General features: G+C 31.6%; 2 protein-coding genes across 2 annotated transcripts in view; both read right to left on the bottom strand.

Moving 5' to 3' along the window:
* Window positions 1-19,808, bottom strand: part of LOC145745091 (uncharacterized) — a 33,615-nt gene extending 13,807 nt beyond the window's left edge. Inside the window, exons 1-70 of the mRNA XM_082563085.1 lie at window positions 19,695-19,808; window positions 19,313-19,603; window positions 18,874-19,149; window positions 18,642-18,735; window positions 18,358-18,554; window positions 17,941-18,225; window positions 17,631-17,773; window positions 17,380-17,524; window positions 17,136-17,275; window positions 16,914-17,055; window positions 16,624-16,733; window positions 16,377-16,551; window positions 16,147-16,285; window positions 15,942-16,075; window positions 15,745-15,854; window positions 15,466-15,640; window positions 14,923-15,068; window positions 14,653-14,785; window positions 14,455-14,583; window positions 14,218-14,370; window positions 13,855-14,127; window positions 13,540-13,695; window positions 13,244-13,369; window positions 12,853-13,137; window positions 12,527-12,675; window positions 12,245-12,383; window positions 11,955-12,123; window positions 11,677-11,798; window positions 11,188-11,463; window positions 10,917-11,028; window positions 10,606-10,769; window positions 10,265-10,395; window positions 10,033-10,153; window positions 9,733-9,904; window positions 9,505-9,626; window positions 9,237-9,393; window positions 9,031-9,149; window positions 8,801-8,912; window positions 8,492-8,655; window positions 8,162-8,292; window positions 7,930-8,050; window positions 7,627-7,798; window positions 7,399-7,520; window positions 7,131-7,287; window positions 6,926-7,044; window positions 6,696-6,807; window positions 6,387-6,550; window positions 6,043-6,173; window positions 5,811-5,931; window positions 5,508-5,679; window positions 5,280-5,401; window positions 5,013-5,169; window positions 4,807-4,925; window positions 4,577-4,688; window positions 4,269-4,432; window positions 3,939-4,069; window positions 3,707-3,827; window positions 3,404-3,575; window positions 3,176-3,297; window positions 2,909-3,065; window positions 2,704-2,822; window positions 2,398-2,509; window positions 2,086-2,249; window positions 1,749-1,879; window positions 1,517-1,637; window positions 1,215-1,386; window positions 987-1,108; window positions 720-876; window positions 515-633; window positions 163-312 (exon numbers count right to left, since the gene is read on the bottom strand). Of these exons, the coding sequence (XP_082419211.1) occupies window positions 163-312; window positions 515-633; window positions 720-876; window positions 987-1,108; window positions 1,215-1,386; window positions 1,517-1,637; window positions 1,749-1,879; window positions 2,086-2,249; window positions 2,398-2,509; window positions 2,704-2,822; window positions 2,909-3,065; window positions 3,176-3,297; window positions 3,404-3,575; window positions 3,707-3,827; window positions 3,939-4,069; window positions 4,269-4,432; window positions 4,577-4,688; window positions 4,807-4,925; window positions 5,013-5,169; window positions 5,280-5,401; window positions 5,508-5,679; window positions 5,811-5,931; window positions 6,043-6,173; window positions 6,387-6,550; window positions 6,696-6,807; window positions 6,926-7,044; window positions 7,131-7,287; window positions 7,399-7,520; window positions 7,627-7,798; window positions 7,930-8,050; window positions 8,162-8,292; window positions 8,492-8,655; window positions 8,801-8,912; window positions 9,031-9,149; window positions 9,237-9,393; window positions 9,505-9,626; window positions 9,733-9,904; window positions 10,033-10,153; window positions 10,265-10,395; window positions 10,606-10,769; window positions 10,917-11,028; window positions 11,188-11,463; window positions 11,677-11,798; window positions 11,955-12,123; window positions 12,245-12,383; window positions 12,527-12,675; window positions 12,853-13,137; window positions 13,244-13,369; window positions 13,540-13,695; window positions 13,855-14,127; window positions 14,218-14,370; window positions 14,455-14,583; window positions 14,653-14,785; window positions 14,923-15,068; window positions 15,466-15,640; window positions 15,745-15,854; window positions 15,942-16,075; window positions 16,147-16,285; window positions 16,377-16,551; window positions 16,624-16,733; window positions 16,914-17,055; window positions 17,136-17,275; window positions 17,380-17,524; window positions 17,631-17,773; window positions 17,941-18,225; window positions 18,358-18,554; window positions 18,642-18,735; window positions 18,874-19,084 (10,096 nt within the window). The 5' untranslated portion in view covers window positions 19,085-19,149; window positions 19,313-19,603; window positions 19,695-19,808. The remainder of the gene's footprint in view (window positions 1-162; window positions 313-514; window positions 634-719; window positions 877-986; window positions 1,109-1,214; window positions 1,387-1,516; window positions 1,638-1,748; window positions 1,880-2,085; window positions 2,250-2,397; window positions 2,510-2,703; window positions 2,823-2,908; window positions 3,066-3,175; window positions 3,298-3,403; window positions 3,576-3,706; window positions 3,828-3,938; window positions 4,070-4,268; window positions 4,433-4,576; window positions 4,689-4,806; window positions 4,926-5,012; window positions 5,170-5,279; window positions 5,402-5,507; window positions 5,680-5,810; window positions 5,932-6,042; window positions 6,174-6,386; window positions 6,551-6,695; window positions 6,808-6,925; window positions 7,045-7,130; window positions 7,288-7,398; window positions 7,521-7,626; window positions 7,799-7,929; window positions 8,051-8,161; window positions 8,293-8,491; window positions 8,656-8,800; window positions 8,913-9,030; window positions 9,150-9,236; window positions 9,394-9,504; window positions 9,627-9,732; window positions 9,905-10,032; window positions 10,154-10,264; window positions 10,396-10,605; window positions 10,770-10,916; window positions 11,029-11,187; window positions 11,464-11,676; window positions 11,799-11,954; window positions 12,124-12,244; window positions 12,384-12,526; window positions 12,676-12,852; window positions 13,138-13,243; window positions 13,370-13,539; window positions 13,696-13,854; window positions 14,128-14,217; window positions 14,371-14,454; window positions 14,584-14,652; window positions 14,786-14,922; window positions 15,069-15,465; window positions 15,641-15,744; window positions 15,855-15,941; window positions 16,076-16,146; window positions 16,286-16,376; window positions 16,552-16,623; window positions 16,734-16,913; window positions 17,056-17,135; window positions 17,276-17,379; window positions 17,525-17,630; window positions 17,774-17,940; window positions 18,226-18,357; window positions 18,555-18,641; window positions 18,736-18,873; window positions 19,150-19,312; window positions 19,604-19,694) is intronic.
* Window positions 19,241-21,970, bottom strand: part of LOC145746050 (uncharacterized) — a 48,531-nt gene continuing 45,801 nt past the window's right edge. The window contains exons 51-58 of the mRNA XM_082564229.1: window positions 21,704-21,868; window positions 21,164-21,289; window positions 20,828-20,970; window positions 20,523-20,658; window positions 20,059-20,346; window positions 19,695-19,961; window positions 19,313-19,603; window positions 19,241-19,245 (exon numbers count right to left, since the gene is read on the bottom strand). Coding sequence (XP_082420355.1) covers window positions 19,241-19,245; window positions 19,313-19,603; window positions 19,695-19,961; window positions 20,059-20,346; window positions 20,523-20,658; window positions 20,828-20,970; window positions 21,164-21,289; window positions 21,704-21,868 — 1,421 coding nt within the window. The remainder of the gene's footprint in view (window positions 19,246-19,312; window positions 19,604-19,694; window positions 19,962-20,058; window positions 20,347-20,522; window positions 20,659-20,827; window positions 20,971-21,163; window positions 21,290-21,703; window positions 21,869-21,970) is intronic.

Raw genomic sequence — 21,970 nt, 5'->3', positions numbered from 1 at the left:
AGTGAAAATACTACCTAATAAAATCAAGAAACTTAAGATACGATTTTCTAAAAAGTATACATAAACAACTTACCTAATAATAAGTTCAATTTTTTATTCAGTTTAAAGCAAAGTTAAAAATTTTTATCTAATAGTTTACAAAACTTCATATTTTCCACTAACCTGTGATGGTGACAAGAGGTGGTGGAGTGGGTGGAAGGGTGATAAGAGGGGGTGGAGGGAGTAATGTGGTTGACAGGTTAACATTTACTAAAGGGGGGAAGGGAGGGGGAGTTGGGGGAGGTGGTGGAGGGGGTAATAAAGTGGTTGCATCTAAAATATTAATGTCAAACATTAATATCAAAATACTACAGTGATTTATTTAAACTAAACATTTAAATTAAGATCTAACTTGTGCATTAAAATTTTACTGAATAGTTAATTGGTTGTAGATTATAATAAAGTGACAAAAGTTTAATCAATACAACTAGCTAGTGCCTTATAAAGCATTCTAAGTGCAGCAAGTAAATTTTACTTGTAAGAGTTGTAAAAGTTGAAACAGCTTCCAGGTCACCAGCTTGAGTTGTAATGGTGATCGTGTAGTTCACGTCAACAAAAACATTTTCAGTAAAATTTAATCCAACATCTTCATAACTAAAATATTTACATAAACTCGTTGAATGATTAGTTTTCATATTTAAAATATAATTATTGCAAAAATTCTGAAAACCAGTTCTTACCCTGGTCTAACTTCACCAGATTGCAATATATTTGTTGGATCACTGGTTAGAAACAAATTAACTTGATAACCATCTTTAAATCCAATTGATGGATCAAATGTGATCTTTAATATTGCCTCATCAACTGAAAACTTAACTTGACTGACAGCATTGGGCACTAGACAAAATAAGTCAACATTATTATTAGTTTACATGTTATTATATCGCCAAACAAACTAATCATAAATTAAAAATAATTGTAACTCTTCAGAACCAAACAAAACTTACAAGTTCGGTTCTCAAAGTTTAAAGTTCTTCCGATAGAGCTCTCTAGCACCCCGTGTGGTGTTAGTTCTCCGGAGTACAAAGATCCCGGAACCAAATTGATGACATCTGCTGTTACATCAAGCCTGTCGCAATATTGAACAAATAATATTAATTATAGATTCAATAAATATACAAGACCCTTCATTTAAACTTAATTTACAAGCTTGTTCAATGAAAATAAAACTTTACCCAGTAAAATCTTGTGCAAGAACAGTTAAATTAACTGAAGGCAAATCAGGGAAATCTTGGTTAAACATTTTAATCTGATAAGAAGTAACAGATTGGTCGTTAATCCACATCAGCTGCATGCTTGTCTCCGTCACTTCATGGATCAGCAGAGATTCAGGTTTCAATGGAGCAACTGAAAACACAAATTACTAAGTTTCAAAAAGTTTTAGTTTTAAACATTGAATTATGCATTTCAACGAAACTGGATTAATTTTAGGCAATTAGTACAAAAACAACAACTTTACAATCTATAATAAACTTACGAGTTGTGACAATTTTAGTTGAAGAAAGGCCCGCATCATCCACAAGAGTGACTCGGTAGTTTTGACCAGATTTAAGGTTGCTGAAAATTGTGTTGTTTATTCCAGGAGTTAAAGTGATCGACTAAATTCAATAATTTAAGGGTTTAATGTTTTGTAAAGCACAATTTTCAATGACAAACCTAAATGATTAATAGAAGTCTGATAAGTTTAAAAATATTAACATTTAACGTACTTGTAATATTTCGCGAGGATCACTTTCGGTTGAAATAGAAATGTTAATTGGTTCAGAAATTGGTGAAATTATTTCAACCCCAACTGCAGAATGAGTAGGAGTTGTTGTCCAATCAAGTGCAAGCATACCAACTAAAATAAGATGTTGTGTAAAATGTGAATTATTTCAAATATTATTATCTTAAAATGTAATCCAACTTATTTTACAGAATTTTTTGCATGTTTCTGTTTGAATATATTTTCTTTATATTATCCCTTAAATAATCTATATAATCAATTTACGAGAAATTAAACAGTTAACCCACACATATTGAAATTAAAAGTTGAATTCAACAAACCGAGGGTAACATTGCGTTGTGAGGTTGGTCCATTAGTTCCTTGATATTGAGCCTTAATCTTAACATTATATTTTGCATCACTGGTAAGGTTGTCAAAACCAACAGATTGGTTTGGTTCAGTTGCTGGCACTTGTTTAGTTTGTAAGATCTCATCAGGAGTTTCACTGCAACATAAAAAACATTTTAATAAATAAAAACATTTATTAATTCTAGATCTAAAATATTTATAAATGTAAAGATTTAGGCCCAGATTAAGTTTTTCCCCGAAAAAAATAGGTTTATTTTCAAGTTATGTAAAACTTAAACTCTGACCTGTCACTGATGGAAATAATATAATTATCAGCAGGATAGACTGGCGACCAAGTCACATTAATGCTTTGATTGACAGCTACAGCATCCCACTCCAATACTGTTGGTGGTATCACTGTTTTAAATCAAGAAATACAAATGAAACTTTGACCAAAAACATTTTAATCTATAACTGATTAAAAAAATGAAGAGTATTTGTTAATAATGGTTCACCACTAATTTATAGATCATTATTTTACAATAAACCCTAATTAAGAATTACAAGCAACATTTAGTGGGAAATTTACAGAATAATTTTAATAATTTTACTTGTGGGGTATGTGAAAGTTGAAACAGCTTCCAGGTCACCAGCTTGAGTTGTAATGGTGATCGTGTAGTTCACGTCAACAAAAACATTTTCAGTAAAATTTAATCCAACATCTTCATAACTAAAATATTTACATAAACTCGTTAAATGATTAGTTTTTATATTTAAAATATAATTGTTGCAAGAATTCTGAAAACCAGTTCTTACCCTGGTCTAACTTCACCAGATTGCAATATATTTGTTGGATCACTGGTTAGAGACAAATTAACTTGATAACCATCTTTAAATCCAATTGATGGATCAAATGTGATCTTAAATATTGCCTCATCAACTGAAAACTTAACTTGACTGACAGCATTGGGCACTAGACAGAATAAGTCAACATTATTATTAGTTTACATGTTATTATATCGCCAAACAAACTAATCATGAATTAAAAATAATTGTAACTCTTCAGAACCAAACAAAACTTACAAGTTCGATTCTCAAAGTTTAAAGTTCTTCCGATAGAGCTCTCTAGCACCCCGTGTGGTGTTAGTTCTCCGGAGTACAAAGATCCCGGAACCAAATTGATGACATCTGCTGTTACATCGAGCCTGTCGCAATATTGAACAAATAATATTAATTATAGATTCAATAAATATACAAGACCCTTCATTTAAACATTATTTACAAGTTTGTTTAATAAAAATAAAACTTTACCCAGTAAAATCTTGTTCAAGAACAGTTAAATTAACTGAAGGCAAATCAGGGAAATCTTGGTTGAACATTTTAATCTGGTAGGAGGTAACAGATTGGTCGTTAATCCACATCAGCTGCATGCTCGTCTCCGTTACTTCATGGATCAGCAGAGATTCAGGTTTCAATGGAGCAACTGAAAACACAAATTACTAAGTTTCAAAAAGTTTCTGGTTTAAACATTGATTATTGCATTTTTACTAAAACTGGATTAAATTTAGGCTATTAGTACAAAAACAACAACTTTACAATCCATAATAAACTTACGAGTCGTGACAATTTTAGTTGAAGAAAGGCCCGCATCATCCACAAGAGTGACTCGGTAGTTTTGACCAGATTTAAGATTGCTCAAAATTGTGTTGTTTATTCCAGGAGTTAAAGTTGTCATCTAAATTCAATAATTTAAGGGTTTATTGTTTTGTAAAGCACAGTTTTTAATGACAAACCTAAATGATTAATAGAAGTCTGATAAGTTTAAAAATATCAACATTTAACGTACTTGTAATATTTCGCGAGGATCACTTTCGGTTGAAATAGAAATGTTAATTGGTTCAGAAATTAGTGAAATTATTTCAACCCCAACTGCAGAATGAGTAGGAGTTGTTGTCCAATCAAGTGCAAGCATACCAACTAAAATAAGATGTTGTGTAAAATGTAAATCATTTCAAACATTATTATCTTACTTTAAAATGTAATCCAACTTATTTTACAGAATTTTTTGCATGTTTCTGTTTCAATATATTTTCTATATATTATCCCTTAAATAATCTATTTAATCAAACTACTAGAAATTAAACAGTAAACCCACACATATTGAAATTAAACAAACCGAGGGTAACATTGCGTTGTGAGGTTGGTCCATTAGTTCCTTGATATTGAGCCTTAATCTTAACATTATATTTTGCATCACTGGTAAGGTTGTCAAAACCAACAGATTGGTTTGGTTCAGTTGCTGGCACTTGTTTAGTTTGTAAGATCTCATCAGGAGTTTCACTGCAACATGGAAAACATTTTAATAAATAAAAACATTAATTAATTCTAGATCTAAAATATTTATAAATGTAAAGATTTAGGCCCAGATTAAGTTTTTCCAAAAAAACTATGTTTTTTTAAGTTATGTAAAATTTAAACTCTTACCTGTCACTTATGGAAATAATATAATTATCAGCAGGATAGACCGGCGACCAAGTCACATTAATGCTTTGATTGACAGCTGCAGCATCCCACTCCAATATTGTTGGTGGTATCACTGTTTTAAATCAAGGAATATAAATGAAACAACAAACCCCAATTTTACAACAAACCCCAATTAAGAATCCAACCAACTTTCGGTGGGAAATTTACAGAATAATTTTTAATAATTTTACTTGTGGGGTATGTGAAAGTTGAAACAGCTTCCAGGTCACCAGCTTGAGTTGTAATGGTGATCGTGTAGTTCATGTCAACAAAAACATTTTCAGTAAAATTTAATCCAACATCTTCATAACTAAAATATTTACATAAATTCGTTAAATGATTAGTTTTTATATTTAAAATATAATTGTTGCCTAAAATTCTTAAAACCAGTTCTTACCCTGGTCTAACTTCACCAGATTGCAATATATTTGTTGGATCACTGGTTAGAGACAAATTAACTTGATAACCATCTTTAAACCCAGTTGATGGATCAAATGTAATCTTTAATATTGCCTCATCAACTGAAAACTTAACTTGACTGACAGCATTGGGCACTAGACAGAATAAGTCAACATTATTATTAGTTTACATGTTATTATATCGCCAAACAAACTAATCATGAATTAAAAATAATTGTAACTCTTCAGAACCAAACAAAACTTACAAGTTCGATTCTCAAAGTTTAAAGTCCTTCCGACAGAGCTCTCTAGCACCCCATGTGGTGTTAGTTCTCCGGAGTACAAAGATCCCGGAACCAAATTGATGACATCTGCTGTTACATCGAGCCTGTCGCAATATTGAACAAATATCATTAATTATAGATTCAATAAATATACAAGACCCTTCATTTAAAAGTTATTTACATGCTTGTTTAATGAAAATAAAACTTTACCCAGTAAAATCTTGTGCAAGAACAGTTAAATTAACTGAAGGCAAATCAGGGAAATCTTGGTTGAACATTTTAATCTGATAAGAAGTAACAGATTGGTCGTTAATCCACATCAGCTGCATGCTCGTCTCCGTCACTTCATGGATCAGCAAAGATTCAGGTTTCAATGGAGCAACTGAAAACACAAATTACTAAGTTTTAAAAAGTTTCTGGTTTAAACATTAATTAATGCATTTCACTAAAAAATCGATAATTTTTTGGCAATTAGTACAAAAACAACAACTTTACAATCTATAATAAACTTACGAGTCGTGACAATTTTAGTTGAAGAAAGGTCCGTATCATCCACAAGAGTGACTCGGTAGTTTTGACCAGATTTAAGATTGCTCAAAATTGTGTTGTTTATTCCAGGAGTTAAAGTTGTCATCTATATTCAATAATTTAAGGGTTTATTGTTTTGTAAAGCACAGTTTCTGATAATAAACCTAAATGATTAATAGAAGTCTGATAAGTTTAAAAATATCAACATTTAACGTACTTGTAATATTTCGCGAGGATCACTTTCGGTTGAAATAGAAATGTTAATTGGTTCAGAAATTGGTGAAATTATTTCAACCCCAACTGCAGAATGAGTAGGAGTTGTTGTCCAATCAAGTGCAAGCATACCAACTAAAATAAGATGTTGTGTTAAATGAGAATTATTTTAAACATTATTATCGTACTTTAAAATGTAATCCAACTTATTTTACAGAATTTTTTGCATGTTTCTGTTTCAATATACTTTCTTTATATTATTCCTTAAATAATATATATATAATCAATTTACTAGAAATTAAACAGTTAACCCACACATATTGAAATTAAAAGTTGAATTCAACAAACCGAGGGTAACATTGCGTTGTGAGGTTGGTCCATTAGTTCCTTGATATTGAGCCTTAATCTTAACATTATATTTTGCATCACTGGTAAGGTTGTCAAAACCAACAGATTGGTTTGGTTCAGTTGCTGGCACTTGTTTAGTTTGTAAGATCTCATCAGGAGTTTCACTGCAACATAGAAAACATTTTAATAAATAAAAACATTTATTAATTCTAGATCTAAAACACTTATAAATGTAAAGGTTTTAGGCCTAGATCAAGTTTTTCCAAAAAAACTATGTTTTTTCAAGTTATGTAAAATTTAAACTCTGACCTGTCACTGATGGAAATAATATAATTATCAGCAGGATAGACCGGCGACCAAGTCACATTAATGCTTTGATTGACAGCTACAGCATCCCACTCCAATATTGTTGGTGGTATCACTGTTTTAAATCAAGGAATACAAATGAAACAACAAACCCCAATTTTACAACAAACCCTAATAAAGAATCCAACCAACTTTCAGTGGGGAAATTTACAGAATAATTTTAATAATTTTACTTGTGGGGTATGTGAAAGTTGAAACAGCTTCCAGGTCACCAGCTTGAGTTGTAATGGTGATCGTGTAGTTCACGTCAACAAAAACATTTTCAGTAAAATTTAATCCAATTTCTTCATAACTAAAATATTTACATAAACTCGTTAAATGATTAGTTTTCATATTTAAAATATAATTGTTGCAAGAATTCTGAAAACTAGTTCTTACCCTGGTCTAACTTCACCAGATTGCAATATATTTGTTGGATCACTGGTTAGAGACAAATTAACTTGATAACCATCTTTAAATCCAATTGATGGATCAAATGTAATCTTAAATATTGCCTCATCAACTGAAAACTTAACTTGACTGACAGCATTGGGCACTAGACAAAATAAGTCAACATTATTATTAGTTTACATGTTATTATATTGCCCAAACAAATTACTCATAAATTAAAAATAATTGTAACTCTTCAGAACCAAACAAAACTTACAAGTTCGATTCTCAAAGTTAAAAGTTCTTCCGACAGAGTTCTCTAGCACCCCGTGTGGTGTTAGTTCTCCGGAGTACAGAGATCCCGGAACCAAATTGATGACATCAGCCGTTACATCAAGTCTGTCGCAATATTGAACAAATAATATTAATTATAGATTCAATAAATATACAAGACCCTTCATTTAAACTTAATTTACAAGCTTGTTCAATGAAAATAAAACTTTACCCAGTAAAATCTTGTGCAAGAACAGTTAAATTGACTGAAGGCAAATCAGGGAAATCTTGGTTGAACATGTTAATCTGGTAGGAGGTAACAGATTGGTCGTTAATCCACATCAGCTGCATGCTCGTCTCCGTCACATCATGGATCAGCAGAGATTCAGGTTTCAATGGAGCAACTGAAAACACAAATTACCAAGTTTCAAAAAGTTTCTGGTTTAAACATTGATTATTGCATTTTTACTAAAACTGGATTAAATTTAGGCTATTAGTACAAAAACAACAACTTTACAATCTATAATAAACTCACGAGTCGTGACAATTTTAGTTGAAGAAAGTCCTACATCATCCACAAGAGTGACTCGGTAGTTTTGACCAGATTTAAGGTTGCTCAAAATTGTGTTGTTTATTCCAGGAGTTAAAGTTGTCATCTAAATTCAATAATTTAAGGGTTTAATGTTTTGTAAAGCACAGTTTTTAATGACAAACCTAAATGATTAATAGAAGTCTGATAAGTTTAAAAATATTAACATTTAACGTACTTGTAATATTTCGCGAGGATCACTTTCGGTTGAAATAGAAATGTTAATTGGTTCAGAAATTTGTGAAATTATTTCAACCCCAACTGCAGAATGAGTAGGAGTTGTTGTCCAATCAAGTGCAAGCATACCAACTAAAATAAGATGTTGTGTAAAATGTGAATCATTTCAAACATTATTATCTTACTTTAAAATGTAATCCAACTTATTTTACAGACTTTTTTGCACGTTTCTGTTTGAATATGTTTTCTTTATATCATCCCTTAAATAATCAACATGAACAAACTACTAGAAATTAAACACTGAACCCACACATATTGAAATTAAACAAACCGAGGGTAACATTGCGTTGTGAGGTTGGTCCATTAGTTCCTTGATATTGAGCCTTAATCTTAACATTATATTTTGCATCACTGGTAAGGTTGTCAAAACCAACAGATTGGTTTGGTTCAGTTGCTGGCACTTGTTTAGTTTGTAAGATCTCATCAGGAGTTTCACTGCAACATGGAAAACATTTTAATAAATAAAAACATTAATTATTTCTAGATCTCAAACACTTATAAATGTAAAGGTTTTAGGCCTAGATCAAGTTTTTCCAAAAAAACTATGTTTTTTTAAGTTATGTAAAATTTAAACTCTGACCTGTCACTGATGGAAATAATATAATTATCAGCAGGATAGACCGGCGACCAAGTCACATTAATGCTTTGATTGACAGCTACAGCATCCCACTCCAATATTGTTGGTGGTATCACTGTTTTAAATTAAAAAATACAAATGAAACAACAAACCCCAATTTTACAACAAACCCTAATAAAGAATCCAACCAACTTTCAGGGGGGAAATTTACAGAATAATTTTAATAATTTTACTTGTGGGGTATGTGAAAGTTGAAACAGCTTCCAGGTCACCAGCTTGAGTTGTAATGGTGATCGTGTAGTTCACGTCAACAAAAACATTTTCAGTAAAATTTAATCCAACTTCTTCATAACTAAAATATTTACATAAATTCGTTAAATGATTAGTTTTCATATTTAAAATATAATTGTTGCCTAAAATTCTGAAAACCAGTTCTTACCCTGGTCTAACTTCACCAGATTGCAATATATTTGTTGGATCACTGGTTAGAGACAAATTAACTTGATAACCATCTTTAAATCCAATTGATGGATCAAATGTGATCTTTAATATTGCCTCATCAACTGAAAACTTAACTTGACTGACAGCATTGGGCACTAGACAAAATAAGTCAACATTATTATTAGTTTACATGTTATTATATTGCCCAAACAAATTAATCATAAATTAAAAATAATTGTAACTCTTCAGAACCAAACAAAACTTACAAGTTCGGTCCTCAAAGTTAAAAGTTCTTCCGACAGAGTTCTCTAGCACCCCGTGTGGCGTTAGTTCTCCAGAGTACAAAGATCCCGGCACCAAGTTGATGACATTAGCCGTTACATCAAGTCTGTCACAATATTGAACAAATAACATTAATTATTGATTCAATAAATATACAAGGCCCTTCATTTAAACTTAATTTACAAGCTTGTTCAATGAAAATAAAACTTTACCCAGTAAAATCTTGTGCAAGAACAGTTAAATTGACTGAAGGCAAATCAGGGAAATCTTGGTTGAACATTTTAATCTGGTAGGAAGTAACAGATTGGTCGTTAATCCACATCAGCTGCATGCTCGTCTCCGTCACTTCATGGATCAGCAGAGATTCAGGTTTCAATGGAGCAACTGAAAACACAAATTACTAAGTTTCAAAAAGTTTCTGGTTTAAACATTAATTATTGCATTTACTAAAAATCGATTAATTTAGGTATTTAGTACAAAAACAACAACTTTACAATCTATAATAAACTTACGAGTCGTGACAATTTTAGTTGAAGAAAGTCCTGCATCATCCACAAGAGTGACTCGGTAGTTTTGACCAGATTTAAGGTTGCTGAAAATTGTGTTGTTTATTCCAGGAGTTAAAGTGCTCATCTAAATTCAATAATTTAAGGGTTTAATGTTTTGTAAAGCACAGTTTCTAATGACAAACCTAAATGATTAATAGAAGTCTGATAAGTTTAAAAATATCAACATTTAACGTACTTGTAATATTTCGCGAGGATCACTTTCGGTTGAAATAGAAATGTTAATTGGTTCAGAAATTGGTGAAATTATTTCAACCCCAACTGCAGAATGAGTAGGAGTTGTTGTCCAATCGAGTGCAAGCATACCAACTAAAATAAGATGTTGTGTTAAATGAGAATTATTTCAAACATTATTATCTTACTTTAAAATGTAATCCAACTTATTTTACAGAATTTTTGCATGTTTCTGTTTGAATATATTTTCTTTATATTATCCCTTAAATAATCTATATAATCAATTTACGAGAAATTAAACAGTTAACCCACACATATTGAAATTAAAAGTTGAATTCAACAAACCGAGGGTAACATTGCGTTGTGAGGTTGGTCCATTAGTTCCTTGATATTGAGCCTTAATCTTAACATTATATTTTGCATCACTGGTAAGGTTGTCAAAACCAACAGATTGGTTTGGTTCAGTTGCTGGCACTTGTTTAGTTTGTAAGATCTCATCAGGAGTTTCACTGCAACATAAAAAACATTTTAATAAATAAAAACATTTATTAATTCTAGATCTAAAATATTTATAAATGTAAAGATTTAGGCCCAGATTAAGTTTTTCCCCGAAAAATTATGTTTTTTTTTAAGTAATGTAAAATTTAAACTCTGACCTGTCACTGATGGAAATAATATAATTATCAGCAGGATAGACCGGCGACCAAGTCACATTAATGCTTTGATTGACAGCTACAGCATCCCACTCCAATACTGTTGGTGGTATCACTGTTTTAAATCAAGAAATACAAATGAAACTTTGACAAAAAACATTTATAACTGATTAAAAAAAGAATAAAATCACTAAAATATTTATTAATAATGGTTTATCACTAATTTATGAACCATTATTTTTACAAAGAGCCCCGAATAAGAATCACAACAAACCTTTAGTTGTGAAATTAACAGAGATTGGGTCACTTTGAACCCCTTGCAGTCTCGCCACAGCAGTCACAGTGTAAGTCACATTTGAATCCAAGTCCATGAAATTGATCAAATCTGTCGTGTCATTCAAGCTTGTACTTCCAATCACTTGGTCATCATCAGCCAGCTTAATGGTTACAAGATAGTTGTCAACTGGTCCAAGAGAAGGTACAACCATTACTTTAGCTGAAGTTAGGTTGGTGCTCAAAACAGTGATGTTCAAAGCAGGAGATGGTTTCACTAATTAAAATAATTTTCGATTAAACTTTAATCATTTTAAAAAATAAGAAAAAAATAGCTTAAATGTATTTTAGTTGTGCAAACTTAGTTATGGTTGGCATTGCAACCTGTTCAATAATGTTCAATATAAATTTAATACTTTTTTATCACAAAGTTTTTTTTAACTTTTACTAACCACAATTTAATAAACAACCACAATTGAAATAAACTTACAAGTTCTGGCAGTAACATTAGCACTTGGTCCAAAGCTGTCACTTAGAACACCAACAGGTGTGAGTTTAATTTCATAATTTGAATCTGGTTTCAGATCTGTGAGTGTAGCTTCAACTGGACCACTGAAAGTTTAAGTTTAATATTTTAAATAAAATCCTAAACTACATATCTCTACTTTATACAAACTTATAATAGTTTAATTTCATGTAAATCTATTTTAAAAGAATTCTAGTTATTAAATCTTAATAAAAAATGCAACAACCAACATTTAAACTTACTCAGAAATATTTGAAGCAATAGAAATAGTTGTTGGAGTTAGGCTTGGGTCATCCAAGTTGGTGGCTGTAACGTTGTAACTAGAAACTGAATCGTCTCCGTTCCAACTTAAGTTTATCCTCGTTTCGGTCGTGTTAACAGCGACAAAGTTTATTGGAAGCACTGGAGCCACTAAAAAACAACAAAATTTATTAAAATTCTGAAACAAAAAAATCGTTTATAACCAACATAATTAAAAATACTAAAATGTAATTTCAATAAAAAAAATATAAACAACAAGTTATAATCTTACAAGTCTGAGTATCCTTAACAACAGCAGGACCAAGTGTTCCATTCCTTAGCAGGGCCAACTTAACATTGTATTTCTGTCCAGCTTTCAAGTTGGGGAAAATTAAAGTCAGATTGCTCGTATTTGCTGGCAACGTTGTCTCCTAATAACAAATCAAATATTAGTTTCATTAAACATAAACTTAAAGTTGAATTATAAATATATTGGTTCATACAAACAGAAACCTGTAACAAAGTCTAACATTTACATAACAAATTAATATACTTAATTAAAAACCTGACTTACATTAATGTCATTATTGGGTTGGTCAGAGGTTGCAATAGAAACAACATAATCAGTAAAATCAAAAGGTTCAGGAATTAAAGTTATGTTTACTTCAACACTTGATGGCGTTGGGATCAGGGTCCAGTTAGCCCAAGCAGTTGCTGGTAAACCTAAAGAATATTAATATGTAAATTAATCTTATATACAAAAGTATTTTACATAAACAAAATTTTTGTCTAAGTAGGTGCAGGTCCAAAAGTTTGCTTAGAAGTAGGCTTAGAAAATGTTAAGGCAAAGGCTAAAGTTGTTTTAACAACCACAATTTAAATATTTGTCGTGTTCCAAACCTGTTGTAAAGTTGACAGTGGTTGTAGGGCCCTCAACTCCATTAATAACAACCAAAGCAGTAGCAGTATAAGGATGGAGTGCATTCAAATTGTTGAACTCAATATTATTGTTGATATCTGAAGCATTAATTGTTTTCTCTGCAACAATTAGTTGGGTTGGATCGTTCTGTGATGTAATAAACACTTTGTACATGTCTATATTGCCCTCTGGTGGTGTTATTTCAACTACGGCATTGATATCGTCCAAAACATCGACTTCCATGTTCAATACTGGAGGAGGAGATTCTTCAAAAAATTAAATAATATTTTTAGTAATTTGTTAATAATTTTAATTGATAATTTAATTCTTAAAATGTCTAAATTATTCAGATTAATTATTTGGTTAACTTACTGGTTGTTGCTAGTCCAGTCTTTGCTAAACTTGTCCTGTGGTCAGTTACAGTTACAGCAGAAATGACATATTCCTTCTCTGGTATAAGGTCAATGAACGTGCCCATTAAACTCTGGATGTCAGTTGCTAAAAGATCAAGTTTATTGATTTAAATATATAAAACTTAATTGCAAGTCCAACATTTATTACCTAACTTTACATATTATTTAAACATAAAAAAAATAAATACAATTCTTTAAAAATGCAAAATAAACATAGGCTTAAATAGGCTTAATATCTAAAAAACTGTAAATTACAATTAAGTTGAATGGTTTGCAGAACTTCTCCCACACTTAGTGGATCGCTTAAACTGATTACATATCCACCCACTGGTAAGTTAACGGGGGTTAACGACACTTTGATGGTTGATGGAGTTGTGGTTATAACCCAGGTCTCAACAGGGGGAGTATCCACTAAAATATTAAGAATTAATCAAGTTACAAAGTGTTGTTAAGCATGGTACTTAATATCAGTTTGCTTTGTTAAAATCCAATATTACCAAGTTTAATAGTGTTTAATATTAATTAATAGCAATATGATTTTAAGATAATACAACAACAATTATGACTTACAAGTGGTTGTATTCATTAATGAACTTTCCCCATAAGCCCCAGCCACAAATGCCTTAACATCCAACACATACTCAGTAAACGGCAACAAATCAACAAAGTTGGCAAGTGGGATTCTACTTCCAACATCCACACTCATGTTCTTCATGGTTTGATTCCCGGTGATGCCAATAAAGTAGCTGTCAACCTCAGGGTAAGAGTTGGGAGGGGGTAAGACTACGGTCACCCGTTTCAAACCTGGGATCGCCGACCAGTTCTCAATCAAAGGTGGATTCACTGAAAATAATATAAGTTTTAATATTTAGCTACTGTTAAAAAATGACACAGAAAGCAAATGAAATAAAAATACTTTTTGTTTTAACTTACGAGTTGTTTGGTTTTTGATTAATGGATTTCCCAAAACATCTGATTTCAAGGTTGAAACTTGAAATTGATATAATTGTGAGGGTAACAATAGAGGGATTGTGATTGTTAATGGATCATTGTTTGCCGGGATTGTCACATTTTCTATTGGCGGATCTAAATTTCAGTAAAACATTTTAAATAAACGCCAAAAATAACATTTTTGTATAACTTTGGTTAAAATATTTTATGTTTATTTACCTTGAATTGTTCCAACAGGTTTAACTTGAACAAAATAAAGTCCATTAAAACCAGGAATTCTTTCAACATTTAAAGTTGCTGTCACCATTGTTGTTGTAACATTAAAATCAATCACATTTGGAGGGAAGTCTACAACAATTAAACGGTGTTAGAAGACAAGTATTTTTACCTCTTACAACTCTTATTGTAACATCTTACCTGTATTTATATTCTGGGTGAGTGTTGGACCACTGACATTTTGAACCATTGAAAAAGTTGAAATAGCAAAAGTTTTATTTGGTTGCAAGTTATTAAAAGTGACAACATTTTCACCAGATGAGAGTGAAATATACTGAAACATAATTAAACTTTTACTAACACAACTGATACAAAAACTATTCTCTATTAAAAAAAATATTTAATAAATAGTTTAGTTAAAAGCCAATTAAACTATAACAGATGTTAAAAGTTTATAAAAATCTATTTTACTTGAGTTTGAGAAGTGAAGTTTTGAGAACTAATTTGAACATTGTATCCATCAACTGCATCAGAGTTCGATAAATTCAAAGTATCGACAAAAACTTCAATGTTTGTTAAACCAGAAGTTAATGTAAAATATACTGGAGGTGGAAGCACTAAAAAAAAATTAAAGTTAGATTTTATTTATTTTTTTTGTATGTATCTTTTATTCTTGATGTGGGAAGGCCGAATGCATGACCTAAACATAGGGTAACATCAGTTATTCCGACCCAGTCTTGAGTTAACTTTGGCAGTTTGGATATTATTAATTATAATTGCCCAATAATTAAGCTGCTGATTAAGTGCTGGCTCAGCATGAGTTTATACCGTTTATAGTGCCTTACTTAAGTGTGCTACAGCATGAGATCACTAGGGATCGAACCCAGAACCTTATGTAGTTTAGGAAGTGTTCTGACCACTACACTACACTGCCAGGATAATACTTACTAGTTAAGCATAACACTTAATATAGCATAATGTTAAAACGATAATTGTCAATAAAATGCTTTAAACCTGTAGCAAAATCATGTTGACTTGGGTTGCTGCTAACTTCACTGATAACAGATTGAACAACTGCATTATAGGAAGTTATAGGAGATAATGAATCAATTTCAACTTCCATAACACCTTGTTGGGAACTCACATTTGTGGAAAATATTAAATCATTCGCTAAATTGAATACTTGGACCTAAAATATAAAGAATATTTTACTAGAATAGCTTTTATGCACAAGTAAATGTTGTTAATCATAACTTTAACTCTATTTAAACTTAAAGATGCCAAGTTTCTTACATTGTAATATTCGATTTGATCGACCCATTTGCTATTTCCATGCTGAAAGCTAAGAATAGCTGAAGTAGAATAAGGAATTGTTGTTAAGTTGATCGGAGCTGGAGGAAGGTCTAAAATATAAAAAGTTTTGAATATTTTAACTGAAAAATTGGCACATTTCTGAAATCAAATTTTTAAACCATCCACAAAGAACAAACCAGTATGAGCAGTCAAGTTGGATAACTCTCCAGGAATGTTTCCAACCATGGAGGTGACCATCAATAAATAATCCGTGTTCGGGATCAAATTCTCCATCAAGGATGAAACCTTAGGAGGTTGGATCACCCTTCGTCTAAACATAAATACAAAAAATTATTTAATGGTAAATGAAAGGACCCACCTATTTTAAATGTTGATCCAAACCTGATCACATTTTCTGGATCATCTTTAGGTGCCAACCAAACATTAATGTCACCCACAATCAGGTCTGGTTCAGTAAAATTAAGAAGGAGGGTCGTAGGGGTGGTTACTATTTCCCATCCTCTTATTGTAGGGGGAAACGCTAATAAAGATAAAATTTTATTAAATTTTGAATCGTACAAAAATGTAATCACAAAAAGTTAAACAAATTTGCCAGATACAAACAAACTTACGCAGAGTTATGTTGAACTCTGGTGACCTTGCACTTCGACCTTTACTTTGAGTATCAATAGACACTAGGTAGCGCCGTCCTGACACCAGTCTTCTTGTAAACGAAGTCTGTAAATTTTCACCACCAGGAGTCGGTATAACTGTCATGTCATCAATGGCCACTAGAGGGTTTTCCTCCTAAAATTATTTTTACAGATTTTTAAATTTTGTACAAGCAAATTTATAAAATTATTTTTTTTTACAACTTACCTCAACTAAGTAGACTCTGTAAGAAGAAACCACTCCTGGCACTGGTTCAAAAACAACATTTATTTCATCCAAAGTTGCAGATAAATTAACATTTGTTACAGGAAGGGTATCTGAAGTAAATAAATATTATTAAACACTTACTCAAACTTTAAATATAAGAATTAAAGTCATATTAGAAAGAGCAACCAATAACAATACAGAATCAACATTTAAAATTGCAGAAAAGTCCAATGAATGTAATGACAATTATTTTATTACAAAATCCAACAAAACAATTTGAATTAACTTACCAGTTGTGATATTAAAGTTGGATAAGGGACCTTGCACCCCTCTTACCACCCCTGAGATCCCAAATGTGTAAGTTTGACCCGGGATCAACTCGTTGAAGGTTTCCAAAGCTGTCCCACCAGGAGTTAAGGTGTTAGCTGTCATCTAATTAAAAAGATTTCGTTAATTAATAAATTAGCTTTCACTTTTAAATTTAAATGTTAGAAGTTTCTTGAATTTTTTACCGTTTTCAAATCAGTTCCATTACTGGTGGTGTAAACTTTAATGTTATACGAGTAAAACAATTTGTCATTAGCATCAAAAAACAGAGTGATGTTTGTTGGGGTTGTAGAAATTAGAGGATCATTAACCAATGGGGTGGGTTCTGTTAAGAAAAATTAAATATTTTATAACATTTTGCTATTTATATTTTAACAAAATCAAATGCACATCTTTTGGTTATATAGAGTGTTAAGTTTTTAATCTTACTCATTGTAAAGTTGAGTCTGTAAGTTGGGCTTGCCACTTCATTACTGAGTGTTACAACTTGAGCAATGTAATCACCATTTGGAATCAATTCTGGATCGTTAAACAAAATTTGGTTAACAGCTCCTTCTGGTTGTGCTGAGACAGTCTGTAACATATTTAAAACAATGTTAAAAGTTTTTAAAAGTTACCAAAAACGTTTGAAAAAACAACTAGCTTAAACATAGAAATATTTCTGTAATAAATTAAATTACCTGGGTTTGGAAAGTCTGGAAAGGTTTCAGCGGGTTAACAAAGTTGACTCTATATTCCTCAACTCTACCTCCTGGTGTCATAAAACTAAAGTTTGCTGTAATCCAAGTTGTCTCAATGCTCCCATTTACTACCATCATTGGTGCTAGTAAGTATATTGAAATATTTAAACTTGTTTTGTTTACTTCAGAATGGTACCTTATACATTTAGTATTAAAATACAAAACTATAGAAGAGAATAAATCTCATATTAGTTTTTACAAAAAAATTTAGTTAAACTAATAAACTAATTTTTATATAACTTGAACTTACCGACAGTTTCAATTCCACTGAGTATCAATCCAGTCACGTTGTTCACCACTGATGTAACATTAACAACATACATCTGACCAGGAACCAAGCCTTTAAAACTATATTCCAAGTTTGGCGAGTCTGCATTTATTGTTGCACTTATCAAAGGTTGTCCACTTTCCAGTGTTGCCGGTTGAATTGTGAAGTAATATTGATCCACTGGGACACTTGCAGGAGTAATCTTTGCAGTTAAAGTTTGGTTGGAAGCCCTGGTTAGATCCAATGTATCAGGAGCAGGTGGAGTAGCTAAAAGAAGTAAAATATAATTTATTAGAAACAAACTTAAACAAGTTAATTTAGAGTTTTGTATTAAAATAATGTCTTTACAACAAGCTTCTGTTTTAACATTTTAAAACTAGATAACAACATAAAACTTACGAGTTGATTTTATAAAAATATAAGGTGGACTGTTTTTGCCAAAACTCTGAGATACAACTTCAACAACATATTCCTGTTTAGGGACAACCCCTTGTGTGAAGGTTGTTGTGAATGTTTTAGTGTCAGTTAAATCTGTTGCATCGACAGTTTTGACTGAAACTGGGTCGCTTCGATTTGTTGGTAGGAATAACGAAACTCTGTAAAAATGAACATTGTTTAATCCAGTTTCATATTTAGCCACTTGCTAACTTAATGAGTGCTACTTTTCAAATTAATAAACACACCTATACTGTTGAACATAGCCAGGTGCTGGATCAAAGAAAATTGTCACATTTCTTAAAGTTGTGGAAACCTCACCGTAAGGAATCATTTCAGGAGCTGAAAGTAAAAAAAGTTAAATAATTCTGGTAAAATAGTAAATTGTTGGTAATAAAAAAAGAAAAACAATGAGGATGCCATTTTACTAAGTATTAAACCCCACAAACTTAAATTAACAAAAACAATTATTTAACAAACCTAACGATGCAGAAAATTGGGCCGGAATTCCTTCAACATCCCTGATCAAAGTTGTTACATTGACATAATATCCTTGACCTGACATTAAACCTCCACTCACACGTGCCATAAGTGGCATATCGGGTGTGACATGTGTCACGTTCACCACTGTGCCACTTCCATTGATGATTGAGATGTTGTAACCACTTATGTGACTTGCATTTGCTGGCATAAAAGTGAACACAATTGTGTCACCATCTTCATTTACATTTCCTTGTGTGATTGGTGGTGGAAGAGCTTAATGAATAATTAAAATTAATTAATTTAAACTAAATAAAAATTAAAAAATTAAATATTGACAATTCTATATCTTAACGTATAACTTGTTTTAAACTAAAAAAATTATCAGAATGTTAAATAATTTTAAGATAATACATAAAGTACCCTTGTCAAAACTTACCTAGAACTGGGTAAAACTTGGCTGAACTACTTCTTAAAGCTCCAGTTCTTGTTAAAACATTAATCACATAACTTGATCCAGGTAGCAAACTACTTTCATTAAAAGTTACAACAAAGTTGTTGTCTGCTGTGATTTGGTCAGCTTCGATTGTCCATTGTTGAATTGTAACCGAGTTGTCAGGGGGGGTAATAAAGGCAATAAACCCATCGTAATATCCATTAGGGGGGTCAAAAGTTAAAGTGGCTTGGGTTGGGGTAACCGTAACTACTCCGTTTATAATTGGAACAGGAGCTACATAGAAAAAATTACGTATGTAAATTAAAATTTACAATTATCACAAAAAAACAATCAAAAATACAACAAAAGGAATAAAGCAACTTACGTAAAGTGTATTCTTGGTTTAAAGGCAAACTATTAACTCCCAAGAACTGGGCGTAAACATTAATATCATATTTTGATCCTTGCACAATATTTGGTATAATGGTTGAGGTTTCACTGGGTCCCAAGTTAATTGAAATGGTGTTGTTGGTGTTTACTGGTGTTGCAGTGACCAGATAACCATCTGTGATTTTTTGAGATGGTGTGAAATAAACCAATAAATTTTGTACTAAATCCACAACCTGAAGATTAGTTGGAGGATATGTTCGAGCTGTAGAAAAAATACAGAAGTTAAAAAAAATTAATTAATATTAAAACATAATTAGATTTATAACTTAAATTAAAATTTGAATTGAGGACAAACTCACGAGCGGTGTATGAGAAAGTTGCTGGTTCACTTTCCTTGTCGCAACTTATCGTCACAATAAAAATCATATAATCAGCCAGCGGGTGGAGTACAATCCCGAACAACCTACTGTAATGTGATAGGTCAACAATCGAACCAATCGTAACGTTTTCAACTCTGATGTCATGGGGGATTCCCCCACTAAAGGACACAAAATAGGAAGATGAGGAACCAGGAGCTCCGTTGAAAGAGAGGATCGGTCGAAAGTCGTCATTAGCGGAAACGCTGATGTTGCTCACTTGGGCTGGATCTGAAAAAACAAAAATTTTTATTTTTATATCAAAACCAACTCCAAAAGGTTTAATAACAGAAGATCCAATATTTAAAAAAAAATTATTTTTTAACAATTATTCCTAAAAGTAAATAACTTTTCTAAAATTAATTTTTTTCATTTTTTCATTAAAATAAAGCACTAAAACAACTTACAGGTACAAACAAAAGTGGTGATGGGGTCACCGGTTTGATTCCCGACCCTGGTGTTTGCTTCTACATTGAATTTATCCCCGTTACTAAGATGGGTGACCGGGACCAAAAATGTTGGCTCGCTAGATGGGTTGGTAAACTAAAAATAATTGTTTGTCATTAGTTGGTACTTCTTTAAAAAAAATAAATTTAAAAATAAATATCCTTCGCTGGGAATTAAACTTAGGACCTTAAAGTAAATAAATAAAAACAATTATTTTTAAAATTTTAATTTTTTAAAATTTTTTTATAATTTTTGTTTATTTTACCTGTGCCGTTATATTTCCCGTCGCGTTAGAATAGATACTGACGTCATAATCCCCATCATATGAGGAAGGCGTAACCACAGTAACGAGGACACTCCCGTTTTGTTGTGGGACGGCCGAGATTGAAATAATTTGAGGTAATGGAACTAAAAATAAAAAGTTGAAATGTTGGGGGAGAAATGTTTAATGGAAACCAATTTCGTGCTTAGAACTCACAAAATAATCAAATTATTTCAAATTAAATGTGAATTCGGAAACAAATAACGTTGTTTAATACTAGAATAAAATTTAACAAAACAAACTTAAAACTTACTTAAATAAATTCAACTTAAAACTTACGTAATTCGGCGTCAAATGAAGCAGGTGAACTCTGCTTGACCCCACTAACCGACGTGACCTCTATGACGTAGGGGGTCGTGGGTTGAAGGTCACCTTTCAATGTCACAGTAACATTTTCACCGTCCACTATAAAACACGACACTTGTTACGTCACATATATAGACACTTGTTACGTCACAAATATAGACGCTTGTTACGTCACAAATATAGACACTTGTTACGTCACAAATATAAACACTTGTTACGTCAATAACTAAATATTACGATTATTACCAAGAGTATAAAACCGACTAAAAGCTTAAATTATTTACTTTATTGTAATTAACTTTAGTAATAAGTTAAATAAACTCAAATTTCTTTACTATTTAAATAACTTACCTGACGTAACTTCACCTAATCTCACCAAAATAAATAAAAAAATTAAAACTTTCATTGAGATGCTTATCTGTTGACTATCAACATTAAAACAAAGATCTTCCCTTAACTAAATTAACTAACGTATACCTAGATGCCTAGGGCGGTTTTAAAGGATAATTATACCTGGTGAGCTCGCCACGGTGAAGCCAATAAACTTAGTTGAGCAATTACTACAACTTGGTGAGATGGTGATGTTGTAAAAATCAACCACACCTAGTGCGGGGGGAAATGTGATTTGGAATTGCGAATTTGTTGGCGTAATTGCAGCAGATTCGATCCGTGCGGGAACTAAAAGAATTAAAAGTTTTTATGAGTATTGTGCAACGTGTAATTAACATTCTTGCGATTCTTTTATTGCATGCAATAATTAAGTCTGCAGTTATATTTAAA

This window comes from Corella eumyota, chromosome 3, assembly GCF_963082875.1.
Source record: "Corella eumyota chromosome 3, kaCorEumy4.1, whole genome shotgun sequence".
Lineage (NCBI taxonomy): Eukaryota > Metazoa > Chordata > Ascidiacea > Phlebobranchia > Corellidae > Corella > Corella eumyota.
The sequence above is the reverse complement of the archived record's forward strand: the minus strand, read 5'-3'. Positions and strand labels throughout refer to the sequence as shown.